This window comes from Ambystoma mexicanum, chromosome 2p (assembly GCF_040938575.1).
Source record: "Ambystoma mexicanum isolate Mex_15411 chromosome 2p, UKY_AmexF1_1, whole genome shotgun sequence".
Classification (NCBI taxonomy): domain Eukaryota; kingdom Metazoa; phylum Chordata; class Amphibia; order Caudata; family Ambystomatidae; genus Ambystoma; species Ambystoma mexicanum.
This window is the reverse complement of record NC_090923.1, coordinates 643,654,114-643,681,973: the sequence shown is the minus strand read 5'-3', so window position 1 is coordinate 643,681,973 and position 27,860 is coordinate 643,654,114. Positions and strand designations below refer to the sequence as shown.

The following is a 27,860-nucleotide window of genomic DNA, read 5'->3' as shown; positions in this document are numbered from 1 at the left end:
GAACTGGGCTGTTCGCGTGATATAAAAAAATAGGGCCCTTTTAGGTTCCAGGCGGTGAAACCACTCCTCTTTAGAAGGGTGTAGTGGAGGGTAGAAGACTGGGAGGTCAATGGATTGTGACAAGTGAAACTCAGAAACAACTTAAAATGAAAACCAGGTCTCACCGTAAGCAAGACTTTCTACCGGAAGAAACGTAGAAAAGGCGGCTTGCAGCATAAAGCCTGCAGTTCACTCACACTCCTAGCGGATGTAATAGCCACTCGTAAGGCTGTTTTCAAAGATAAAAACCTCAAAGAACAGGAGTGCATCAGCTCAAAAGGAGCTGCCATGAGATAAATGAACACCAGATTCAGATCCCAATCTGGGACAAAGTGAGTTGGCAGAAACTTATTTACAAGGCCCTTCAGTAACTGTGCTATCACCGGGATTGTGAAATACGAACCCTGGTCCAGGGATCTTTCAAACGCAGACAAGGCCGCCAAATATCCTTTGACTGTGGTGACCTGAAGGCCTGCTGAGCCTAGTGACAGAAAGAACTCCATCACTGTAGTGGTGGGGCAAGAGATGGGGTCAATCTCGCATTCCGTGCACCCCGCCTCAAATCTTCTCCACCATTACGCATACAATTATCTTGTAGATGGCCTGCGTGCCGCCAGCAATACCTCCAGAACATCATCAGAGGTGTCCCAGTCATCAGACCTCATCCTTTCAAGACCCACGCTTGTAGATTGAGGGACTACGGGTTCGGGTGGTGTGCCCGAACTTCTGTCTGGGTTACGCAATCCGGCCGCCGAGGTGGGCAGATGGCTAGATCCAGAAGAACCGAGTACCAAGTCCTCCTCGCCCAGTCCGGCGCGATCAAGATTATGGATGCTCAGAACCACTCGAGTCTCCTGAGAACCCAAGGAATGACGGGAATTGGAGGGAAAGCGCAGTGGAGAGGGAAGGTCCAATCCACCAGAAATGCGTCCCCAAGCGCACAGTTCATTAGGAATTCCCTTGAGCAAAACTGCTTGCACTTCCTGTTGGACTCCATGGCAAACAGGTCACCTGATGGGGTACCCCAGCGAGAGAAGACCTCCTCTAGGACTTCCTGGCACGCTTACCACTGGTGCGAGACCCTGCTCTGCCTGCTCAGAGCATCTGCCAAACTGTTCTCTGTGCCTGCCAGGTGAACCACTCAGACTGAAATCTGGTTTTCTACCAGCCAGAACCACAGTTGCATCGCCTCTGTGCAAAGGGGAGGGAGTGCACGCCATTTTGCTTGTTTAGGTAGTGCAAGGCCACTGTGTTGTCCGTCAGAATCATGACATGCTTCCCCTTCAGAGACAGAGCAAACGCTCTCAGGGCTAACCTGATGGACCGCAATTCTAGCCTGTTGATATCCCATCATGCTTCCGTTGTTGATCAAAGGCCAATCACCTGCAAGTCCCTGCAGTGAGCACCCCAACCCTTCGGAGATGCATCCGTGACCACTTGGGCCCAACCCTTCGGAGATGCATCCGTGACCACTTGGGCCCGAGGCCATAAGGGTTTCCCTGCCATAATATTGCTGTGGTCTGTCCACCAGATGAGATCGTTGGCCACATGCCTGGACACATTGAGGGGATCCGTGAGAGTTCTGAGGTGTTGTGACCATTGACCGCTTAGGAGCTAATTTTGGGGTCTCATGTGCAGCCTGGCCTTTGGCACTAGAAAAATATAGGAGGCCATGAGACCTAAGAGTCGGAGGAAGGAAGTGACTGGTAAGGTGGCGTGGTTCCGGAACAAGTCGACCATATGTGCCATGTTGTTGACTCTCTCCTCAGGAAGGAAAGCCTTCCCAACCCAGGTGTCTAGGACTGCCACAATGAACTGGAGCTTTTGGACTGGTGTCACATGGGACTTCAAGTTCAGGGAGAAGCCCAGCCTGTGAGTAGCAGACAGGTGTCCTCCAGGTGGGACAAAACCTGCCTGCTGACTTCCCTTGGATCAGCCAGTCATCCAGGTACGGGATTACATGGATCCCGCATCTCCTGAGGTGAGCCACGACTACCGCCATGAGCTTGGTGAAGACCCTTGCAGTGGAGGTCAGACCAAAGGGGAGCACCTTGAACTGATAGTGTTTGTCCCGTATGATAAACATCAGAAACTTCCTGTGCTTTCGATTTATCGGCACATGGAAATAAGCATCCTGCAGATCTATTGACAACAGGCAGTCCTGTAGCTTGAGAGCGTGGATAATTTCTCTTAACGTCACCATCCTGAACTTGTCTTTCCTCAGGAACTTGTTCAAGACTCTGAGGTCCAGAATAGGACGGAGACCTCCTCCCTTCTTCGGTGCAAGGAAATACCGGGAATACCAACCTGACCCTCTGTTCGGGAGGTACCTCTTCCACAGCACCCTTCAACAACAGGGCTCACAGCAGTTCTTCCTGGAGCGCCTGTCCCGGATGGATTGGAGGTGGTGGGGTTCTGTCTGGTGGTTTTCTTAAGAAGGGCTGACAATATCCCCACCAAGCAAGCTGTAGAACCCAGGCATCAGAAGTAATCGCCTGCCACTGGGGCCAGTGCTCAGTCAATCATCCGCCAATCGGTAGGTTGTGGAAGGGGAAATCAAAGCAGCTTAGGGGCTGGGTCACCCTCACCGCCGTCGCTGCTTCACGAGCACGAGAAACGCTTCTGACCTTGCCTGGCCAGTGGGAGCTGCTACTTCCTGCCGTAAGGCATAGATCGCCTGTAGTCCCTTGCCCAAGAGGCGAGCTGAAGGCAGGCTTGGCCGGCTGCGCAGCCAGGCCCAGTGATCTAGCACCAATTTTAGATTCCTTAAATTTCTCTACGGAGTCGTCCCACTTTTGACTGAACAGGAAATCTCCCTCGAAGGGCATTGTCTAGTAATTTTCTCTGGACATTAGGTGAAAAGCCTGAAGATTTTAAGTAGGCCTGCCTCCTCAGCGTTATAGCTGATGCCATAGATCGGCCCACGCAGTCAGCGATTTCCAGGCCTGTTTGCAGCAACTGCCTGGCCAACTCCTTCCCATTCTCCACAAGCTGTAAGAAGCCCTCACACATTTCCCCTCAGGGATATGATATGGTATTTATAACGCCCCTCTACACAAGTGTTTCAAGGCCTGACGAGGCAAGGTCAGGAAAACAGAGGGAAGACAGAGAGCGATCCTACTAGGCCAGGTGACATTGAGATCATGCAAGTGCAGGGGGAAAGGGGAAAGGGCAGTGCAGTACATAGGATAACAGTAAAAATAAATAAAGACAATAATTAAAAGTGTGGCCAGCTGGTGGCAAGTGCAAGGGTAAGAGCAGACATCAGGGGTCAAGTGCTAGGAGGGGCTGTAGGGATACATAAACAGTCCCCAAGTGCAAGGGTTGCCAGGGGGCAGTGCATGTGTGCAACTGGTGGGGAGGGGACCTGGGCTCGAGATAAGAGGGTAGCCAGGTAACCAGTGCAGTTTCAGATTCAGCCAGGAGATCAGCAGGGGAGAGAAGGAGAGAAAGCAGAAGCAAAGAGGAAGGTCTTGAGGTGCTTCCGGAAGCAGAGATGTTTCTCCTCAAGTTTCAGAGAGGCAGGCAGGCTGTTCCAGACAGAGGCCCCAGCAGAGCAATGATGTAATGTGCAGCATTCTCTACTGCTGTCAAAAGACCAAGGGCCTCATCATGAGTTTGGCGGTAACCCTTAAATGCGGCGGTAGTGCTATTACCGTCGCATTTAAGGGTCCGCCAAATCACAGGTTTGGCAGATTTCTGAGCTGGGGGGAAATCCGCCGAAATTTCGCGCTATTACCGCCGGCAGGAAATCCGCCGGCGGTAACAGCGCGAAAATTCCCCATTGAGCCCAATGGGGAATGAGGAATTCCCGAATGGGCTCAGTGGGGAATGGGCAATACCCGTTCCGCCAAACCCGTGATCCGGCGCTGGGGGGGGTTGGCGGGAGGGCTATTAGCTAATAGCGCCGGCATTACCGCCCAACTCGTGATGAGGCCCCAAACGAATATTTTGCAAAGCCACTAGTCACATTTGTAGCTTTAAGGGCCATACTGCCCGATGCAAAAGCCTTTTTGGCCAAGGCATCAGCCTTCTTTGCTTCCCTGTCGGGTGGTAGAGTGGAACTTGAAGAAGTTGGCCTGGAGGAGATTGTAGCAGCTTGCATACCGAACCGTTCAGGAGAAAGGTGAGAGGAGAGGAATGATGGGTCCCCTCTAGCCTGCCTATACTTCCCGGATAATGTGGAACTGATCAGGGAATTGAATATGGGTGCTACATCAGCGAGGACAGAGGGTCGGCAATTGCAGGGTTTAGGGGCAAGATGTGCTACGTAACCGGACCTTCGTCCAGAATATCATTGAGGTTGTAACCCTGTACCGGCACTGCTGAGGACTGCAAACCTAAAGTGTCAATGAGCCTTTCTACTAAAGCCCTGAACTTGGCGTAATTATGGGTATAGGGCTGACTCTGCTTGAATTCGAGGTCTGGCAAAGTATCCAAACCGCAGGCCTCATGGAGGCCCTGAGCAAGCTCCAGCAGGTGGTCTTCAAAATAGCTGACACCACCTGTGCCCATGAAAACGGGGTCAACGCCCCCTTGATCTCCCGTTTCATCGGCGCCATAAATTCTCGACATAGTGCCAAAAAAATGAATCGGATCGGGAGAGCGGGGTGAAGGATTTAAGTGTCAGCACTGACGGCTTGTCCTTCGGCGCAGATAGTGTGGCTGTAGGTGTCAACCAAGGTCGTGGCATCGAAGCACTGGCACCTTGAAAAGTGCAGGATGGACCCGGCATCGAGGGCTTTGGCGCCTCCTTCGCGGTCGAAGGATTCAACAATGCTGATGGCGTCGGCACTGTGGCATGTGAGGGGTCGGAAACGCCGAGTGCCGCCCTTGCCACTGAAGGACTGCTTCGTGAGAGGGGCACCGCGCCTACAGCGGCCTGCTTCTTGAACATTTAGATCAAGGAGCTTTTGAAATACTCCCTCTCTTGGCGAGTGGTGGGTTAGGTCCTGCCGACAGTTTACCACTTTGTCGACAAATGGAGTCCCGACGATGGCATTGACGCATCTTCTTACGGGACGAAGACGAGGAAGATTGGCTCCTTGAGTGGGACCAATTCTTCTTTAGCCGATGTTCTTTCTCAGGAGTATGCCCTTCGATTTCAGGCTCTGAGGATCGAACCGTCGATGCGCCGGAGATTTTTAGGGCGGTCGAACCAGCATGAGCTTAGCAGCTCGATTGTGCAAGGATTTCAGCTGCATTTTGGCGCACAAAGCACACCCTTACAAACCTGTGACTCGTGCCAAGGCACCAGAGGCATAACCCATGCGGGTCAGTAATTGACATCTTGGTGTGACAATCGGTACACCGCTTGAAACCCATAGGTGGGTGCTACATAGGTGACAGACATCTCGCATCGAGGAATTCGAAAAATCTAAAGATTTCTGATGAAAATGTCGAACATGTCAAAGACTTGGCCGTGTTCCCAAGCAGCGTCATAAGCGCACGGAAAAAAGAAACTGAGCTATGGGGCTTAGTGACAGAGTTTATATATGACGCCTGACATGTCCAGAGCCGACAATAGAGTGCCAGGCAAGACGGCTCGACAAATGACAGCCGAGTTATGGTCCACTACGCACCCTGTCAAAGGTTTTCCAAAGTAGCAAAGCTGGATGGGATATCCATCAAATGAGGAATCAGAAAAAATCAATCTATAGCAAGAAAAGATAAAGCAGCAACTGTTGTCCCACATAGGCCTGCAATTGTGGAAGAAATATACCCAAAGGCATGAGATTAATAAAAGTGCACTTAAAAATTAGCAAGGCCCCAACAACCACTTAATGTCAACAAGCCCTCTCAATGCTTCTGAAATCAAATTAATTCCTAAAGAAATATGAAATAGCATTAATTAGGCACTAAAATGTCCACTCTGCATGGCTGTAAAACATGCTTATTTTTTTACTAACTGACAATCCCCTCTACCCTGATCATACCACAGTCGCCATTCCTTTTCCCACTCTTGTGATCCACTTCATCCTCTCCTTATTTTCTCTTGAAGCTTGGAATAGCCTCGAATATTTGCATGAAGTACGGCAGAATTCACCAAGAACTAAACACATGAATGAATGGGTCTCTTATTGGCCAGAGCCACAGTGCTAATCAAGAAATCAGAATATTATCCACTGGTACACATGTTGACATGACCCTTGCAAAATAAGATGGTGAGTAGCAAGGTTAATAGATCCAGGGAGAAGTGGGCCAACTAAAACAAAGCCCAATGTTTTTACAGATGGGTGGTGTTCTTTCTAAAGCGAGAATGCCATTGCCATTACATAGCAAGATTACCAAATCATCAACTAATCTGACAGTATCTCAAATGAGGCATAAAATGCTTACCAAAGTAGAAGCAGCAGCCTGCTTGGATTGCTCGCTTAAATCGGACAGCATCTGCTCCACTTTCGACAGCTCAGCCGCACTAATGTAATCTGTATCTGAAAAAAAAGGAAACATGTAGAGCTTTTAATTAGCGAGGACCTTATTACGCTGTTTTGTACAACAGCATTTTTACAGTATTGCAGGCAATTGCTGTATGTTTCTCAGCCATTTGCCACACCTCAGTAACATCAGTCTCTTAAGTAGGTGAAATTACTCCCTGTGATGATTTTTCTATGCATTATTCTCCCGCAGATTCCTCATCATGATAGATATCCATGATCCAGCTCTGTTGTTCGGAAACCTTTCGATAGGGGGCGTGAGTGGACCTTGATTTGGCTGTCAATCGTCGATCCATCTTGTCTGACTCTTGATCGTCGGCTCTGGAAGTGATATCACGTGTCGTATATATAGCACGTCACTACGCCCCATTCTTCAGTTCCTCAATTTTCTTCCCCCCCCGCAATTGAACGCCGCAGAAGGAAAAACCACAGGAGGAAGATAACCAGCTGTTAAAACTCCAACAAGGGTACATCCCAACAAGTTGACCTTCCAACAACAATGACTGAAGAAAATGTGTTTTAATGGTTTAATTTATTTTTAGAATGATACAGAAACAGTCATCCCAGAGCCATCACCAGATGCCTTGTCGTTTGGACAGAAGCGACAACCCACAGAACCTTGAGCAAAGATGGATGGGAGGGTGGATGAGGAATCTGCGGGAGAATAATCCATAGAAAGATCATTACAGTTAGTATTTTCTCCTTCAATGGATTGCTTTTCTCCTGCAGATTCCTTATCATGATAGACTCCCCAAGCAGTTAAGATAACAGAGGAGAGGAGAGTAGAAAGATTCACACCAATAGATTCTGTAGAATCGCCTTACCAAACCTTGCATCAGCTCCCCGTGCAACATCAAAGGCATAGTGCTTGGTTAAGGTGTGTAAGGATGACCAAGTGGTTGCCCAGCATATCTCCTTAATGGGAACCCCTCTCTGGAGGGCTGTAGAGGCTGAGACCCCTCTGGTCGAGTGCGCCCTGATGCCAACTGCAAGCTCCTTAAGTACCAATTGGTAACACACTAGGATATGAAAAAAATAATCCAACGTGGCAGGGTTTGTTTAGAGATGGCAAGGCCTTTTCTAGACAAGAAACAGGCAATGAATAACTGGTCCGATATCCTAAACTCAGACGTGCGAGCAAAATAGAAGTTTAAAGTGCTCTGGGGATCAAGGTGGTGGAACCGCTCTTCCTCCTTTGAGGAGTGTGGAGGAAGGTAAAAGACAGGTAATTCAATGGACTGGGACAGATGAAACTCTGAAACCACCTTAGGAAGGAAACCAGGGTCTGACTTTAATAGACACGTTCTCCCGAAAGAACTTCAGAAAGGGAGGTTTACAGCACAAGGCTTGCAGTTCGCTAACCCTCCTGGCAGATGCGATTGCAGCCAAAAAGGCTGTCTTAAGAAGATCTCCAAAAGGACTTCCTGAACAAACTCCCACTCATGAGACTGTGCTCTACCTGCTCAGAGCGTCCGCCGGCGCATTCTCCTCTCCGGCCAGATGAACCACCGAGAGTGAGATTCCCTGCTGGATTGCTCAGAACCAGAGCTGCATCACCTCTCTGTACAACGGGAGTGACCCTACCCCCCCTTTTTTGTTGAGGTAATGCAAGGCCACTGTATTGTCTGTCATGATCAGGACACACTTCCCCTGCACAGACAGCGGAAAAGCCTTCAGGGCCAGCCTGAGGGCCCTCAGCTCTAACAGGTTGATGTGGAGTTTGGATTCCGACGGAGACCAACGACCGGTGGTGATCAAATCTTCAGCATGAGCTCCCCATCATGTGAGGGAAGTGCCCGTTACAACTGTCACCTCTGGCCACGTTTGGCAAAATGGCTTCCCCTTCATCAGGTTCCCCTCGTTGGCCCACCACAGTAGATCCTGTGAGACCGAGAATGGAATCTGAAAGGAATCCGACATCTTGCCCGAGAATTGTGACCACTGCATCTTGAGAACCCATTGCAGGGATCTCATCCTCATTCTGGCTCTGGCACCAGAAAAATGCAGGATGCCATGAGGCCGACCAACCTTAAGAATTCAAAAGCCGGGAGACTCTGGGCATGTTGAAACTTGTCCACCATCTGCAAAATGTGATGAGCCCTCAGCTTGGGAGGCGAGCACTTCCCCAAGGACGTGTCCAACACAGCCCCAATGTACCAGAGCTGTTGGGAAGGTGTCAGATGCGACTTCTTGAAATTGAGGGAGAAGCCCAGCTTGTGGAGGGAGTGGCAGGTGAGACCGAGATGATCCATCGCTTGCTCGGGAGAACGCGCACGGATCAGCGAGTCGTCCAGGTAGGGGTAGATCTGGAATCTTCAAAGAGAGATTTCCCAGTGGATTGTCGTGAGGCCGCTTTAGTAGCCGTGGGCTTTTGTATCAAGAACTCACGCATCCGAAGTAATAGCTCGCCATTCTTCGAGATGCTGAGACAGCCTGCCCCCAACCGGCGAACAATGCGACATGGCCTCATGCTTGTTTTGGAGCGGCTGCGGCAGCTCCTGAAGGTAAAGAGGCAGCTGCCTGAGTGGCTTTGGCACCCCTGTTTCACCGACCACTACGGATACTTTTACGCTGGCCCCTTGAACCCGTTTGACTGGCGGCTCCTCTCGTTCAACCAAAGGAGTAGTAACGAAAAGAACCTCCCCTCCATTGCTGCCCCCTAGGACGAAAAGGCGGAGGTTTGCCGATTCCCCCCATTGCAAGAATATTCAGATTTAAGAATTACTAGGAATACGTGGAGCAATCATATTTTAGTGCTGAATTTGTATCAGGTCTGGGAAAGCTGGTACAAGGGGGAGTAAAGGACTTCACTGTGAATGCTGGGAAGAACAGTCTCCTGGAGGGTGATAGACATTAAGCGGTCGAACAAGAGTATGGAAGAAACACTATATGCAACCACTTAAGGGTGGAAAGGATATACCTTTTGTGCAAATAATTACAATAAGTCATTAGATATCCTGTTTGGTAATGTACTTTCAAATGAAGGTAAACAAGTCTTTAAGGAATGAAAGGTGCATCTGCTTAAGTATGAGAGTATTATTTCAGAAGAAAAAAAAATACACTACTGTCCACTATTAGGATGGTTAAGACTTCCTGTATTCCATATGAGGACAAATTTGATAAGATTAGAAAAGCGAAACAGAAATTCAGGAATTTTACTAAACAGCATAGAGCTAAACTGCTGCAGAATGATGCAGAGCTAATGATAGAGATATTGAGAAATAGGGATGATGGAAGCACCTTTTGGGAAGTGATCAACGCTCAGGATAGTAGCAAATTAACAAAACAATAAAAAGCAGTTTAAAAGGACGAATGGGTGTCGCATTTTGAAAAACTGCATTACAAGGCGAGCCAACTTTGTCCTATGGAGGAGTGTCAAATTAGGGGTAAGGTCTGGAAATCGACTCATTCTATTGACCTAGATATTATTTTATCTTTAATTAAAAATTGTAGTGACTCCCGTGCACCAGACCCCAACAAGTTAACAAATAGAATAGTTAAGGCCAATCCATTAATCTGGGCTTGTTTGTTGACTATACTATTTAACATCATTGTTTCCACTGAGTTCTTTCCTGAATCCTGGAGGACATCTTTTGTTGTATCAATTTTTAAAAAGGGGGCGCGAAGACGGATCATAAGAACTATCACCAAATAACACTCCTGGATACAGATAGTAAAGTCTTTGCGTCTCTTTTACTGATCTTTTTTGATGAATGGATTGATAGAAAAGGGCGGATAAACATACTACAAATTGACTTCCGAAAAAAAAGGTCACGGTATGAACTTGAATGTTTTTATGGTCAGACACATTCAGGAGCAGGCCTGGTTGGATAAATATTCCTTGACCTATGCAGCCTCGATTGACCTATCGTCTGTATTCGATAGAGTTGACCATAAACGGGGTATAACAGAGGGTCTGAGAAATGGAGTATTGGTTTGCATGAATCCCCGGGCGTCCAGGTCAGACTGAACAAGGAGGGGCATCTGTCCCATAGAATTGAGACCAGGATAGGTTTGCGGAAGGGATGCATTTTGGCTCCCTACTTCTTTAATTTATATGTGTCTGAAGTTGCATATCTAAGCTCAGTTGCTTTTATATCCCCTAAATTAGGCCTTTTTAATATTTCATGGCTCACAGATGATTTTTTTCTGTTTGACAAATGCATATTGCACTCCAGCGTCTTCTCAATGCCTTTGAAACTTTTGCTGCTGATAATGGTCTGTTAATTAACCCTAGCAAGACAACAATATTCGAATTTTCTAAGGGGAAAAAACAGTTTATGCAAAAATGGACAGACCGCTCTGCCAAAGGAACTGAGTGTCATTTATTTAGGTTTTCCAATTACGGCACTACCGCAGAAGATGTCGATCTTTAATGTTCTCGATTAAAAAGTAATGTTTTTAATGAACCAAATGGTGAAAATGAATAGAAAATGTGGCCTTTTCTGGATTAAGCTAGTGCTGACCTTTTATGAAGGAAAAGCCACACCAAAATTGATATATGCTATGGAGTTGTGGGGAGCATGGGTTTACAATCAGTTGGATAAAATTGAGGCAGCTGTCTGGAGAAGGGTGCTCACAGTACCTAATTCGGTCCCACTAGTTGCCATTCGTTTTGAGTTAGGTATTTCCTCCCTAAAAGTAAGGATGAGATGGTGACTTCTTTGTTTTTATTGGAAAATAAATGTCTTGTGTGTAGGTTCTTTATATCATGAGATAGCCATGAACCTGAAAATGAATGGTAGCAAGGAGAATGGTGTGTGTAAACTGTGTGAACACTGTGAAAAAACATTAAGTAAAACTGGTATAATTGGATGTAATCAAAGATCTGGAGGAGAAAGGAAAATCAAAAACACTTTGTATCATTTGGACTGGTGCAACACTGTGGATTTGTTTCATAAATACCCTTCTCTGTCTCATCTATCATTAGAGCATAAAAAAAAGAGGAGAGCAACAGTACCACCTTATTTGAATATATTTCCGAATCGCTATCAAAGAGAAATTATTTTACGTTCTAGATGGATCCTGTTCTACGCCGAAAAGGTGCTACTAAGACGTAAAATGATTGGCGATGAGGAAGCATCCTGTCGTTTCTGCAGAGATGTGAATTCTATTGAAACGCTAAGACATGTATTGATTAATTGCACTGTACTTTTACCTTTGAGAATAGTTTATTTTAGGAAATTAGGTATTGATTTACAAAGTGTTGATGATGATTTTATATGGAATAAATGTTTTGGAGCAAATCCATGAGGCAGACATGCTGTATCAGGTTACTTACAATCGTCAATATTAGGACCCTTGGATTATTCACTAACAGGGCGGTGCTGAGACTTGGAATATATGTGAGCAATTTTAAGGGTTTCAGAGTGAAGAATAAAGGATTAGGTTTTAGTTAGGGATGGATAATTTTAATAATACATATGAAACGTTACATTTTTTATGTATTTAAGAAATTCTGTTGTCAAATAGATTTTAGGTACTACACAGTAATATTGTGCCAAATTATTTATGTAGGGATGAAAAATATCTGTGTTTTCAAAAAAATGTTTTAGAGTTTTTTTGTCTGAATATATTGTAAAGATTTGAAATACACCAAATAGAAATTGAAAAAAAAGCTGCCAAATTTGGAGGTGGATGGGATAATGAATGCATCCATGAGACCAAAAATATTGCTGATGAGAAGTAGTTTGCTCTTCTAACTGGTACCTTAAGATTGCTAATCTTAGAAAGTCTCACAAAACAATTTAAAAAATACAGTTTGGCAGGCAACTGATCATCGGAACAAAAAACACAAGAAAAGGTTTCTTTCTGAGCCAAAAAGTCCAAATATTGATGCTGTGGCCAACCTGATGACTACCAAATGTCCAGCAATGTAACAACCAGTTGCAGAACAGCAGTAGTAGTCTGGGCCCTAGTGGAAAGGACCTGAAGGCATTCAATGAAGTCCCTCTTGGCTAGATCATAGCTAAGCAAAAGGACCCAAGGGGGCTGGGAAATGCGAGGGTGTAGTTGCCCAGAAAGCCAGACTTAATGAGTGAAGCAAGAGCCGTTAAGGATGGCTGTGGATCACCTAATCCCCAGCAATGCCCAGCCCCAGTGGGTTCTTTTCCTTTTAGTACTGTGATGAATCCAATGGAATCATCACAGATTCCCCGGCGGTAACCTCCTTCCATGTGGCCATGGCACAGGAGCCGCTACCTGATCCTGAAATTGGGGCAGCAATATGAGGGAGGATCACATGGGAGGAGACAACTACCGCGGAGATGTCATGCCTTAATTGGATGAGACATGGTATCCCCCATTAGCCCACGGAAAAGGCCCCCTGATACCTAATACCCTATTGCCATGCATCAGTTTACCCCTTAAGGGAAAGTAGAGAAATCTTTTCCCAACACCCTTCAGACCAACCTCCCATTCTTGGTCTAAAAGTAAAAGTTCCAAGAACACCCTTTTTAAAAGCTCCAAGAATACTGTGTTCAGTTCTATTCACCTTCATATAGAACTGGTTTTTCACGTGAAACTATTGAGAGAGGTTTTTCAAATGCTATGCATCAATTGACATCAATGGACTCCAATTCCCTCAACCACCTAAGTATTGGAACGAGGAGGATGAAGAAAGTGATGCTAAGCAAAAAGAGACTCAAGCTCAATGAGCGTGTGTCAGGAACTCACGGCCTCCGTTACGCCCACATGGTAAGAATCAAGGTAGGGGGGTTACTGGGACTGTGGGTGTAACGTTTCTGAGTCGCTGCCACCTTTGTCCCCATTGCAGATGTACTTGGTGTAGGGGTACAAGGTGTGCAGGACACAGAAAGCCAGGAAGACTACGTTTCCCAGCAGCCCCGGGCCTGAAACTACAGCTCCAGCAGCCCAGGACAACGCCCGATACAACGCGCATGCGCGAAGAGGCTACCGCGCATGCGCGATCACCGAAAGCTCGTCCGTGCTCGATTCTGCTGCCGAGAGGACGCATCTCACGGAGCTCCGGTGAAACTTCTCGCGGGGCCGCCCTCGCCACAAGACCCACCTTTAGGCCCCGCGATGTCAAAGATAAGTGTATTGCCTGCTTTTTTAAGATAACCAGAGGGAAGTGTGTACTGGAAAGGGACTTCGCTTACCAGTGACTATTGAAAGCTCACACACTGCGGGGGAGATACGCGAAAGCTCGCGAACTAACTAACCCACTAACTTTGCATGTGACATGCATTCGCCGGTTGCGGGTGCAAACATAGCAGTATGCTCGCCTGTTGCGGGCCATTCTAAACGTACGCTCGCCTGTTGCGGGCCATTCTAAGCTAGCACTGTGAAAGGGCAAAGCTAACTTTCTCCCTTTTGTGTCAGGGGTGAGCCGCTATCGACAGCGACCAGAACGTTTCGCAGCGCACAGTCAGTGGAGCCGGCGGGCGGAAGAAGCGCACTGGAAACTCGGAACACTAGAGCTAAGTGCAAAATGTGATCAAAGCATTGTACCAGATTATATGTTTTACTTGTGGAATATTTAACCAGGGGGAACGTGAATTGCATATCGAACCCGATACTGGGCAAACTTGTGAATGGTGAACAAGTGCTGGGTTCCAGCCTAAGGGTAAAGCATGCATGTGGTAAGAATGCATGACTGAATGAACGCTCAAGGAGTTACAAAGGCAACTACCAAGGAGAAGGTAGTTCAGTTCAGACTCAGAAGGTCAGAGTCTGGGAACAACGTGACCCTAAACACCCTCTCCCTACCCATAACCTCTCCCTAACCCTCAATCCGGTTACCCTACCATCCCGAAACCTATCCAATCCGTGGACCCTAACCCTCTTTCCCCGTGGGGGTCGCGGTGACCTGTGTTTTAACTAATCCAGGCGCCAAGACCGTCAAGGGGAGGTAGGAGTTCCTGCTACTTCTGCGTTGGGACGGACTTCGCCTTGACAGAAGCACGGACCCACGTATTTTGACACGCCCAAGTAGCACGAACTCCGGCACCATGGAAGACATAGCTCGCGTCCTGCATGAACTAAAAGATGCTTTAGAAGCCACAAGGCAGGATTACGCTACACTAGCTCACCGTGTGCAGGAAATCACGGCACAAGCTAGACCCCTACCAGATGGGCCTCCTCCTACTCCAGTACAGGTTCAAGTGACCACGGAGCCGCCCATGCCCCTAGCCACCCCGGAAAGGTACGGGGGAGACCCACAAAAATTCTCCATATTTATGACCCAATGCCAGTTGCATTTCTTGACTAAATCAACAATCTTTCGTTCGGCCCAGTCCCGCACAGCCTTCGTGATTTCATATCTCACGGGGGATGCTGCGGCATGGGCTACCCCCCTAGTACAACAAGACGATGCTTTACTATATGATTGGGGGGAATTTCAGGAGGAATTCGGTAAAATGTTTAATAGGAAGGCGGCCTCCTTGATCCGAGATCGAGAGCTACTCACCTTACGGCAGGGAAGTAGGGAACTCATTTGGTATGTGACAACATTCAACAGATTAGTGGTTGAAGCAGAGTGGCCCCATGAAAAAAGACTGGCCCTTTTTTACCAAGGCCTTAGGGAGGAGTTGAAAGACCTAATAGTGCAGGTGGACCCGCAACCAACCACCTGCACGGGAATGATAGAGTTGGCCCTACGTTTGGATCACAGGCAAGGAGAAAGGAAACAAGACAGACGTAAATGGGAGACCAAACAGTATTCGACAAGAGCGGATTATCCGAGGGCTGCACCTGGTTCAAAAGCAACAGAGAAGACTTCGGAAGTAGAACCCATGCAAGTCGGAATGATCCGTGGACCACTCTCTAAAGAAGAAAAGGAGAAACGCAGAAGAGAAAAACTGTGTATGTACTGTGGCAAGTCAGGCCACTTTGTGAAGGAATGTGGGGCTAAACCAAAGAACACCGCTTCGTCGGGAAACGCCGATGCTCGCCAGTAAGGAGGGGGGGTCTGTCGAGCCAAGATCATCATAGTGCCCCCAAGCATTCATTGGGTAACGTGACACAGGTACACAAAGCCCATGTTACCGTCACAGGAATTCTTCAGACACGCCAAAGGGATCAAGCCATCACGTTAATGGTGGATTCCTGAGCAACCGGTAACTTTGTGGATTCTGATTATGCTGCTAAATTGGGTTTACCAGTTGCCACTAAGAACCTACATGAGGAGGTTCGATCGGTCGATGGATCTCTGTTGACATCAGGACCAGTGACACAGCAAACGGGGGAGATGATTTTGAACATCCAAGGGCATAAAGAGCGCATTCAATTCGATGTCATCGCCGCCCCCCAGTTCGGTTTCATCCTGGGGTTACCGTGGCTGGCATTACATAACCCGGCGATCGACTGGGCACGTGGAACAGTGTGTTTCTCTTCTAGTCTCTGCCGTACACAGTGCACGAAAGAATCGGGACATATGGTGCAGGTTCTAGGGGCCACACAGGAAAACAAAGGAGAGCCGCCAGTGGAATTACCGCAAGAATACCAAGAGTTTCAGGACGTTTTTAGTAAAAAGGCGGCAGAAACTTTACCACCGCACAGGTCGTTTGACTGTAGGATAGATTTGGAACCAGGAGCCGCCCTGCCGTGCAGCCAGATTTACGCCTTGACGGAATCCGAGAATCAACATCTCAAAGAGTACATAGACGCCAACCTCCAGAACGGGTTTATCCGTCACTCCACCTCGCCCGTTTCCTCACCGTTATTCTTCGTTCCGAAGAAAACTGGAGATCTCAGGACGTGTATCGACTAACGCGCGGTAAATCGCATAACAATCAAGAATCGGTACCCCTTACCATTGATACCGGTCCTGTTGGACCAAGTACAAGGAGCCACAATTTACACTAAGTTGGACTTACGAGGTGCTTACCACCTGGTGCGGGTGCGTGAAGGGGATGAATGGAAGACCGCCTTCAGAACGAAATTTGGACTGTATGAGTACCAGGTCATGCCGTTCGGTCTCTGTAACGCACCCGCCGCCTTTCAACACTTCTTGGATGAAGTCCTACGTGGTTTCCTAGACATTTATGTCGTTGTTTATATTGACGACATACTGATCTATTCTCGGAATAAGGAAGAACATGTGCAACATGTCAGATCCGTTCTACAACGTTTACGAGAGCACCATCTATTCGCTAAGTTGGAAAAATGCACGTTTCATTGCGCCACAGTGGAATTCTTGGGCTTTGTACTCTCTCCCGAAGGCGTGAAGATGGATACGCAAAAGGTACAAGCAATTCTGGATTGGCCAGCCCCGCAGAATGTCAAAGAACTACAGTCAGTACTAGGATTTGCAAACTTCTACCGAAGGTTTATCCAGGGGTTTGCGGAAAAAAGCTTAGCCATTACCCGTCTGCTCAAGAAAGGGAAAAAATTTGTGTGGGATACGGAGGCGGAACACAGTTTCAAGTTACTGAAGGAAGCGTTCACTACAGCCCCCGTTCTGTTACATCCGGACCCAACGTTGCCGTTTCTGGTGGAAACGGACGCTTCAAGTTATGCATTGGGAGCGATATTGTCACAACGGGACCAATCAGGGCGTTTACACCCAGTCGCTTATTACTCAAGAAAACTTAATCCTGCAGAACAAAACTACACCATTGCAGATCGTGAGCTACTAGCCATAAAGGTGGCCTTTGCAGAATGGAGGCACTATTTGTTGGGAGCAAGGCACACCATAACGGTGCTGACGGATCACCGCAACCTCCAGTTCCTAAAGTCGGCGAGAGCTCTCACTCCACGGCAATTACGATGGGCAATGTACTTTGCGGACTTTGACTTCGTGGTAACATACCGACCCGGACAGGAGAACAAGAAGGCAGACATACTTTCCAGATATCCGGAATCATCAGTTTCGCCTAGACCTGAGGAAGCGGCAAAACCCATTGTGCCCTTAACCAAGATCGTAGGGAGCCTAACTAATACCTTACTGGAACAGGTGGGAAATGCCATGACAGCGAAAGAATTACTTCAATGGGAAAACCCACAGTTAAAACGTTCTTTACAAGAAGGCATACCGTTCCAAGACAAAGAAGTATATTTACCGACTAAGAGTCTACAGGCTCAAGCCCTCAAATGGTGCCATGACTCCCCACTGGCTGGTCACCCGGGGGTGCACAAAACACAAGAATTACTTCAACGACACTATTGGTGGCCCAATTTACGCAAAGACGTGCGAGAATATGTGGCAAATTGTGAGATATGTGCTCGAAATAAAACAGATCATAAGAAACCAGCAGGACTATTGAGACCTTTACCCACTCCCTCACAGCCGTGGCATACCGTATCATTAGACTTCATCGTTGAATTGCCCCCGGATCAGGGTCAAACCACAATATTAGTAGTGATAGATTCATTTACTAAACTTGCTCACTTCATACCCAGTAGCGGCCAGCCGACGGCGGAGGAATTTGCAAATCTTTTTCTACAACATGTCGTTCGCCTGCACGGAATACCACAGCACATAGTCTCGGACCGGGGAACGCAGTTTACGTCAAGGTTTTGGAGGCATTTCTGTAAGAAAATAGGAATACAGTTGCAGATGTCTAGTAGTTACCACCCTGAAACCGATGGACAGACTGAGCGACTGAATCAGACGCTAGAACAATACCTTCGCTGTTTTACACATGGCACTGAAGGGGGCTGGGTTGAACTCTTGTGGTTAGCAGAACTAGCCTATAACAATTCTCAACATGCCTCCACAGGATATTCTCCTTTTTTTATGACTTATGGATACAACCCATCCGTGCAGCCAAGTGGAGAACGAGTTCCAGATGCATTGCCCTCAGTACAAACCAAAGTGGCCCAGTTCAAGCAGGTCTGGGAAAAGGCCCGACAAAATTTGATCACGGCTAAGAACACAACCAAGAAGTATGCTGACAAAAAGCGCCGTGCTAACCCAGATTATCAAGTGGGTGATAAAGTATGGCTTTCAACACGACATTTGCATCTCTCAGGTTCCCGAAAATTGAAGCCCCGCTTCATAGGCCGGTTTCGCATTACACAAGTGGTTAACCCGGTAGCGATGCGACTTCGCCTTCCAGATCACATGAGGGTTCATTCTGTATTTCATGTAGCGCTCCTAAAACCAGCAAAGCCCCATATGTGCATGGAAAAACCACCACCTGTCCTCATAGAAGGGTACCCAGAGTATGAGGTTAAGGCCATACTGAACTCACGAGTGAGGCGAGGTAGATTGCATTACTTGGTTGATTGGGTGGGTTTTGGCCCTGAGGATAGGTCCTGGGAACCTGCCACCAATGTGCATGCCCCAAGATTGGTACGTTTATTTCATCACAATCACCCCACAAAACCTGGCCCTTCTGCGGGGAGGGGATGTACTGTCAGGAACTCACGGCCTCCGTTACGCCCACATGGTAAGAATCAAGGTAGGGGGGTTACTGGGACTGTGGGTGTAACGTTTCTGAGTCGCTGCCACCTTTGTCCCCATTGCAGATGTACTTGGTGTAGGGGTACAAGGTGTGCAGGACACAGAAAGCCAGGAAGACTACGTTTCCCAGCAGCCCCGGGCCTGAAACTACAGCTCCAGCAGCCCAGGACAACGCCCGATACAACGCGCATGCGCGAAGAGGCTACCGCGCATGCGCGATCACCGAAAGCTCGTCCGTGCTCGATTCTGCTGCCGAGAGGACGCATCTCACGGAGCTCCGGTGAAACTTCTCGCGGGGCCGCCCTCGCCACAAGACCCACCTTTAGGCCCCGCGATGTCAAAGATAAGTGTATTGCCTGCTTTTTTAAGATAACCAGAGGGAAGTGTGTACTGGAAAGGGACTTCGCTTACCAGTGACTATTGAAAGCTCACACACTGCGGGGGAGATACGCGAAAGCTCGCGAACTAACTAACCCACTAACTTTGCATGTGACATGCATTCGCCGGTTGCGGGTGCAAACATAGCAGTATGCTCGCCTGTTGCGGGCCATTCTAAACGTACGCTCGCCTGTTGCGGGCCATTCTAAGCTAGCACTGTGAAAGGGCAAAGCTAACTTTCTCCCTTTTGTGTCAGGGGTGAGCCGCTATCGACAGCGACCAGAACGTTTCGCAGCGCACAGTCAGTGGAGCCGGCGGGCGGAAGAAGCGCACTGGAAACTCGGAACACTAGAGCTAAGTGCAAAATGTGATGAAAGCATTGTACCAGATTATATGTTTTACTTGTGGAATATTTAACCAGGGGGAACGTGAATTGCATATCGAACCCGATACTGGGCAAACTTGTGAATGGTGAACAAGTGCTGGGTTCCAGCCTAAGGGTAAAGCATGCATGTGGTAAGAATGCATGACTGAATGAACGCTCAAGGAGTTACAAAGGCAACTACCAAGGAGAAGGTAGTTCAGTTCAGACTCAGAAGGTCAGAGTCTGGGAACAACGTGACCCTAAACACCCTCTCCCTACCCATAACCTCTCCCTAACCCTCAATCCGGTTACCCTACCATCCCGAAACCTATCCAATCCGTGGACCCTAACCCTCTTTCCCCGTGGGGGTCGCGGTGACCTGTGTTTTAACTAATCCAGGCGCCAAGACCGTCAAGGGGAGGTAGGAGTTCCTGCTACTTCTGCGTTGGGACGGACTTCGCCTTGACAGCGTGCTAGTTGTTTTCCGAAAGCCTCATTGCATGGGATATTTCAGGATGGAAACCAATCTATGAGCAGTTGTACGGGAGAAGACGTTGCATCTCCCTCGGAGGCGTGAGGAAGCTGGAAGCACAAGCTGGTGTGGTGGAGTCAAGGGTCTTGCCAGCAGAGAAGGATAGTAACGTTGCGAGAGCAGGGCAAGCTGTGGAGACGCCAACAAAAAACCACGAGAGGATCCCTGGGCGTTCGACAGCTGAAAGAAAAATCATTACTGTAATGGCTGGAGGGGGGGTATCTGTATTTCTGTCCCCTATACAGTTAGGGTAGAAGCACAGAGCACCCCATTCAAGGTTCTCTATGTGGTAGCAATGAATGGGAAACCAAGGCTGAGACTCAAAGGAGGTGATACAGGCTGGTTCTTAAGTACGGTGAATCCCCAAGCCCCCACAAAGGAATGTTCACACACTTTGTTATGTGATAACACTGTTCTTTTATAGTAAATATATACATCAATAAATAACACTTTTTGTACTCCGTTAACACAATCCTAATAATAGTAAATATATAGACATATATGTGGTACCACAATATACTTTAGATTCAATTTAGAATGCAACAACTGCAGACAGTTATTAAAAAGCATAGAAAGCATTGGATAATGGTATAGACATTACTGTAGAAAGGTAGGTTAGATTAGAAACTCTGTCAGAATGCTTTCTATAAACTAGATAGACAATACTGTGTGAGGACCCCCCCCCACCTGGGAAACCTCTAAGGGAAAGGTTAAGGTGTACTTTATCTTATATATTACAGCCCAGTCCAAATTTGTTCAATACTGCTCTACTTTTTCTACAGGACCCACTACCCAAAGTACCTGAGATGTCACAGGAGAAGAGGATACAAGACAAATCTGGGACCCCTGGCTAAATCCTGAGGATGGAAGATGCTCTTCCTCGTCACAGTACCTTGGATGCCTTGGCAGGCGAGGTGGTGGAGTTTCTTGGCTTTACTCGACAAGACCCCTCAAGGATGGACCCCTCCACCCCCTGGAAGGAGGAGTCCCCGGGATGTTGAGAAGAAGAAAAGAACCAATCAGTTTCGGAAAGGCTGCACTTTTGGTCTTTGCTGTGCTTCCCGGTGGCCGGTCGTTAGTCTGGCTTTGGATGTCCCATAAAGGTGAAACTTGCTGTGGACCATGACAAGGTCTGGCCGAAGAAGATAAGACATGTGGTATCCTTGGATGACTTGCGATGGCGACGGGTGCAGTGGCAGAAGTAGGTGTCGGGTTTGGGATTTTTGCGGTTTACCACCTTTCAGTTCTAGGGTGCTGCAGCTGCAACATGGCCCTCAGGCTGGCTTCTGGTGACCTGGACACAACCACTGAATGGCCTCTTGACCCTTACCAAGTCTAGACTCTCAGGACATATTTATCCGATTTTGGTGGTGGGAAACCCACCGGCAGACACCCCAATGTAGGCAGCGACCCTGGACCTTCTCTGGCATGGACAAGTGGACAGATGTTGTGGAAGGGATGTCCCTTGAAAGATTCTTCAGAGATTTGGAACTTTGGAAACTATGGTTGTCATGCAGCACTATGCCAGTGTATCTCCTCCTCCAGGCAATACTCAGCAACCTGGCTTCCTGCAGTCACAAAAACTCCTTTGGACCCTGGATGACACAGATGAACTTCTTGACTTCAAGAGGTTCAAGCACCACTCATCTGGACCCACAAAGATCCCTTCATAGGACAGTAGGCACACAGGACCGGCTTCCTGGACACTTAGGGTGAATAGCAGCAGTTGCACGATGTTCCATCATAGCTCGGGAAGAGGTCGCCTATACAGGTTCTCTCTGGTTCAGTCCTTGAGTCAGCAAGCAGCTTTCGAATTGCTTCAAGATTTGCAGCTGCAGACTTCTTCCTCCAGCTGGACACCAGGATGCAAACTTAGCATGACTTCAGCTTCAGCTTTATTATTACAGCTTCTGACAAGGAGGCAAGTGTGAGGCCCCCTGTTATATTAAACATTTCCCATCCACTAAGGCTGAGCCAGGCTCAGCCAACCAATCACACTCAAGTGCATTCATGCAGGCAGCACCCAATCAGGCTTGCAGGCATTCAGGCTATTCACCAGAAACCCCACACCCACAACACAGAATGTGAATTGGGGCCACAATCCCAGACTTTCAGTGCACCACACTGCATTCATTCCAGTTTCAGTCAGTGCTGGCTCAGGCATTGTGTCTCACAAGCAAAACCAAACACCCACAACACAGAATGCATATTGACTACTCACTCAATTCAGGTAGGCTCCAGCCCAAGCCTGTACCCACAACACGCATCCCCTGTGAAGGCTCAAGCCAGTCTGTCATGAGGCAGTCCCAGAGCCATATATGGTCCTTCCACCCACAACCACTCAGGGGAAAAGGACCAGAGGCAGGGCTTCTCAGAATTTTGAGAAACAAGCAGGTAAGGCTAAGGAAACCCAGCTGCCACCAGTGGCCATCTTGCCTTTGTGTAGGAATCCATTGATTCCTATGCCAGGGTCTGGGTATCCCAAATATGGAGGATACCTAGAGCCACTGTCACACCAACATGTAACTGCCACCAGCCTATTCCCTGCTCTGTGGACAACACATGTGTACACAAACATACACTAGGGCTACAGGGTTGTACTCCTACTCATGGGTGCCCTAAGGTTATCCCATGGGTACTGCGCACCAAGAACAAAATGAATAGCTGCAATGGCAGGGGTCCAGACTGGACTCCTGTGCAGAAAATAAGCAGAACACACAGTTTAAGGCCGTGTCACTCCAATGCATTTCCAGCATCACAGTTACCCTTAACGGGACCTGAAGGGAAGCAGGCTTGCAGGAGCAGAGTCGCAAAAGAAGCCAGAGAGATGTCAGAGCAGCCCAGAGTGGGAAGCAAGCAGCAAAGCTACGCCGGGTAAGCGCTAGCGGGCACTGTGGCGCTACACAGAATCAGCCCAAGTTAAGTGTGGACCCCAGGGCGTGTCAGCGACGGCTACAAACACAGTTTGAACATTGTAAAGCTGCAGAGATAGAAACAATAACAAGGTTGTTTGCTAGTCACAAAGGCAGAGCACAAAAACAAACCCCAAAAACGTTTTGGTGCATGGAATGCTGATGTGAGGAAAGTTTATAAGGAACACTGAAGCAGATAAAAATACCCAACCAAGAACGGTATATACAGTTTTGTATATAAAGAGGAACTGTAATAAATATATGGAAATAAAAAGCCCTGGCAAGACAATATACAAGGCAGTTGGAACTAGAAGAGAAGTCCTGGCAGGAGAGTACATCAGGCAGTTGGAAGTGCATAAAGAATCCTTGCAGGGGGGTATACCAGGCAAATTGCAAACCTAGAAGAAGTAACTTTTGTTAACAGTGTTTGTTGAGAAAAGAACAAACGTTTGTTAAAGAAGGACTTGCAAGGCTAAAAAGCTTTGTACCCAACATGATTGTTTGTGGGCCAAGAAAGTCTTTTCATCTTGGGGAAGATGTACGTTGGAGCTGTTCTATTTTATTTATGAACACTTTTACAAACATCAGGTTGAAGACATTGCGCTTCTCACATTCATTATTTGTAGTGTTAGGGTCAGGACCAAGAAATTGCTAACCGTTATGATCTTTCTATGGATTCTTCTCACGCAGATTTGTCATATTGATAGATACCCATCATCCAGCGTTGCTGCTCGGAAACTTTTCACCATGGGGCGTAGTGGACCTCGACTCAGCCGTCGATACGTCTTGCTCAGCTCTTCATCATCGGCTCCAGAAGTGATGTCAGGCGTCGTGTATATATAGCACGTCACTATGCCCCATGCTTCAGTTCCTGCCTTCCCCACCCCCACGCATAAACGCTACAAAAGGAAAAACCACAGGAGGAAGATAATCAGTCTGTTAAAAACTTAACAAGGATATATCCCAACAGGGTGATCCCATGCACCAATGATTGAACAAATCGTTTTTCTTTTTTTTTATTCAATGAGACAGAAGCGGTCATCTAAGAGCCATCACCAGATGTCTTCTCGTTTGAAAGAAGCGACCAGTCACAAAACCTTCTGAGTATGGGTAAATGGCTCGGAGAGATCATCCAAGTATACGATCCATACTTGTCTAAAGAAGTGTGAATATGTGATTGGTTACTTATCATCAAAGCCCTCCCCTAAAAATGACCACTATGAACGTCATTGAATATACAACGTCCCATTGGTTTACACAACTATAGGACCCCTAATTACACAGTCCTCTACAATTGGTTGGCACTCTAACCTCCGTCAGTACTTTTCCATCTACGTCTAGCAGCATGCAGGCTGGCCATCCAGGTGCTGGTGAGCTCGCCTTAACCATTGCTTCCCACCAATTAGCATATCAATCCATCATCACCTCAGTGGTCTGCTATCAATTAGGCTTTGAGGCTCAGGCTTTGAGAGTGTTCTTAGCTCTGAGAAATTCAGTGAGTGAAAAGCACGCTCTGCCCTCATGTGTACGTGTGACCATCTTGTTTGTCCAACTTCATGCTTCCATGTGACTAGAGACCATGGAATCGAGCCTTTAGTGCATTTAATACTATTTTTTTAATAGCCCTCTTGACATCTTCCTTGTTATGTTCCTGCCTTTTGAACAGGAGTTTTGTTCTTTCACACGATTTTGTATCCAATGTTAGCCCACTCCAGTTTGATAAGACCTTGGCTTCTTTGGCTCATCCAGCCTCGTCTGCTGAGATTCACTTTGTAATTCAATTAGCTTTTTATCTGCGACACACTAGAAATGAGGCCTTCTTACTCAGCACTGCTATAATGCGTAGTGGAACCAGTCCATCCTTTACTTGTCCAAATGCATATATGTATATATTGGCGCTTCCTGCAGTCTATTTATTATAAGCTAGCCTCAGGATTACTTTGTCTGCTTGCATTTCTCTAGCATCTGTACACGTGTAAAATGACAATCTCTTCATTTGTTTCTGTGACATAAGCTTCCTCACCTTGATCCCAAGATGTCAATTATCCTTGATCCTTTCTTGATGCCTTATAGAATAGCTGCATTCTCTAGTCTCTGCATCTCTTCTAGGTACGTCAGCTCTGCTCTGTGTGACGTTTACTTGGAGATGGTTGGTGCCTCACCATTCGTCTTGACCCTTCATTTGCTCTGCTTTTTCAGGAATCTCATTTAAATAACCATCATATCTCCTTGTGTGCAGGTATGGTTTCCTCAATAGGAATCTTGCCTCTAGGATTCCTTTTGGCCTTTGTCGTTTCAACTGCTCCGTGTATGTCACATACTCTGGTTTCCAACATACAGGCAATAGGGGCGGAACGGTTGAGGTGGGGGTACTTAGTTCCTCCTCTACATAGTGAAAGCAGTCCTGTTGAAATCTATCCGCCTGAATTCTGAGGTTGTTAATGTTGTTAAAGGTCCAGAGTCCTCTGATACAAGGGTGACATAATTATCCAAAGCTCGAAGTGTGGCAATTCAGCTTCAAGGTAGCTACTGAAACCAAGAAAATTTGAATGAAGCTGGGTACTTGTAAGAACATTAAGTCAACAATCAGTAATGCTGAGACTGTTAAAGTTGAGAGAAAGGCAGTCTGGAAGCAAAGGAAGATTATACTGGTGGCAGTAAGACAGACAGAAGAGGCAAAGGGGCTGCCCTTTTGTGATATCATAGGAAAGAAGAGTGCCTTGGCCTACCTGTGGAGGTTGAAGAGTCTTGTCTTTAAAATGCCTATTAGTCATACAGTACCAAGTTGAAGTAGAGATACCAGAACTGTGGTTTTGTAGAATACTGTCAGAGGATGTTATATTAAAGGTGGTTGAAGTAGAGGCATACAGTGGAACATCCTGACAATTATACCAAAGGCACTGCAAAGGTCATAAATACTTGGAAAGTTGCTGAAGAAATTGTGTATTTATTAATTTTATTGCCAATCTGTTTATTGTTTTATCATAAAGAAAACAAACAACCACAAGCATAGGTAAAGCTTGAGCATAATGCAGTAACTCCATAGAGCCGCATTGGCATGGGAGCACAACAAGCATAAATTACCAGCAAGCTACATCATTCGACTAAAGGTCCAGGGTGAAAACAATGCTTACTTCCAAGTCCCTCAACCCTTCCCCACCCACCTCCCCCATACCTTCAAAAATGTTTGGTGACAGCCCCTTGCCCTTTACACTCTCCTCACCAGGAAGGAGCAACGGTCCATTTCCACAGCCCATTGGCTTAGCCTTGGACGCTCCGCCGAGCCCCAGGGTGCTGCAATCAGTAAATTAGCAAGCCCCAGTGTTACCGCCAGGAATTATTTCTCATGTTTCGTAAACCCAGTGTCTTCCCATATCCCCAGCAATGCCAGTTTCGGCTCCAGGGGTACCCGAGCACCCATCACAGTAGACAGTTTGGGTATGCATTTACCCCAAAAGACTTGAATCTGTACACAGTCCCACAGTATATGATAGAAAGTGCTGCCTTCCCTGCCAAATCTGAGACATGCATCACTTCCTACCATGCCCCACCTACCCAACGCAGTACAGGAGTAATTTACCATGGGAAGGATCTTAAATTGTGTTGATCGCAACATAGATGCTATTTCCCACTTCCCTTGGGAACATCAGTGCCTCCACCCATTCTTCCGGATCTAACCGCCCCACATCCCGCTTCCACGTCTCCCTTAGGCAAACCAAATCCGTGGCCCCAAATGCCATCAGCACCTGGTATAATGTGGACGTAACCTTGGAGGGGATACCAGACGGGAACAGATTAGCCTTCAGAGGAGAACTCTTTGGGATCTCTCCCAGAGAGGGAAATTGGGTGCCCGTGGTATGTGTTTTTGCACATAATGAAACCTCTTCCCTGCCGGCAGGCCATATTTCCCTTGCAACTCCTCAAATGAGCAGAGACGCCCCTCATGCACCACATCTGGTAAGGTGTTTATTCCTTTCGCTGCCCAAATCCCGAAATACCCCATCTTTAGCAGCTGCGACAGGTGCGTGTTATCCCAAGTGGGCTGATCTAGTGTTGGTTTTCCACCCCCATCCGATGTCCTGATGCGCCTCCTCCCACACCTGACACGTGTGCTGCGTCAACCCGGGGAGAGCCCTTCTGTGCCTTGCCCCCACCGTACAGTACCTGTCTAGGTGTCCGGCTCTTTATTCTTTTGTGTTCACTCGCAATTTGAGGGAATATCTGGTCCCCATGTAGCCCGTCATTCACAACACGTAGCTGGGTGGCCCAGTGGTACCTGCGCAGGTTGGGCAAACCTATGCCACCTTCCCAAACTGACCATTGCAGTGTCCAATGCCACCCTTGGTTGCTTCCCACCCCATCAGAGCACCCGCTGGGATTCCTCAATTTCTGCAAAGACCTTCGTTGGGAGCGGGAGTGGGGTGTCCTGCAGGACAGAGAAATGTAGATAGTGTTAGCATTTTGAAAAGGGTCGCTTTGCCCAATAAGGTCAGTGGGAGGGTTTGCCAGGGCATGATATCCTGCGCAAACGTATTCCCCACCAGGGAGAGATTAAGCTGAATGAAGTCTGACAGGCATGGACTGAGATGAATACCCAAGTACCTGAAGCCTGGGGCTGTTATTATGTACAGTCATTCCTCTGGGATCATTGTTACACCACCCTGCACCGGGAAGAGGACAAACCTTTGTCAATTTATTTTTAACTCGCTAAAGCTTTGGTATGCCTGCAGTATACGGGTCACCGTTGGGCACGATACACTTGGGTTACTCATGTATATTAGGACGCCGTCTGTGTAGAGTGAGACCCTGTCCTCTCTACCCCCCTGGC

General features: G+C 47.5%; 1 protein-coding gene across 5 annotated transcripts in view; it reads right to left on the bottom strand.

Moving 5' to 3' along the window:
- RNF123 (ring finger protein 123) overlaps positions 1–27,860 on the bottom strand; it is a 3,033,138-nt gene that overhangs the window by 102,453 nt on the left and 2,902,825 nt on the right. For all 5 annotated transcript variants that reach the window (XM_069644183.1, XM_069644184.1, XM_069644185.1 and 2 more), the window contains exon 37: positions 6,379–6,473. In XM_069644183.1, coding sequence (XP_069500284.1) covers positions 6,379–6,473 — 95 coding nt within the window. The remainder of the gene's footprint in view (positions 1–6,378; positions 6,474–27,860) is intronic.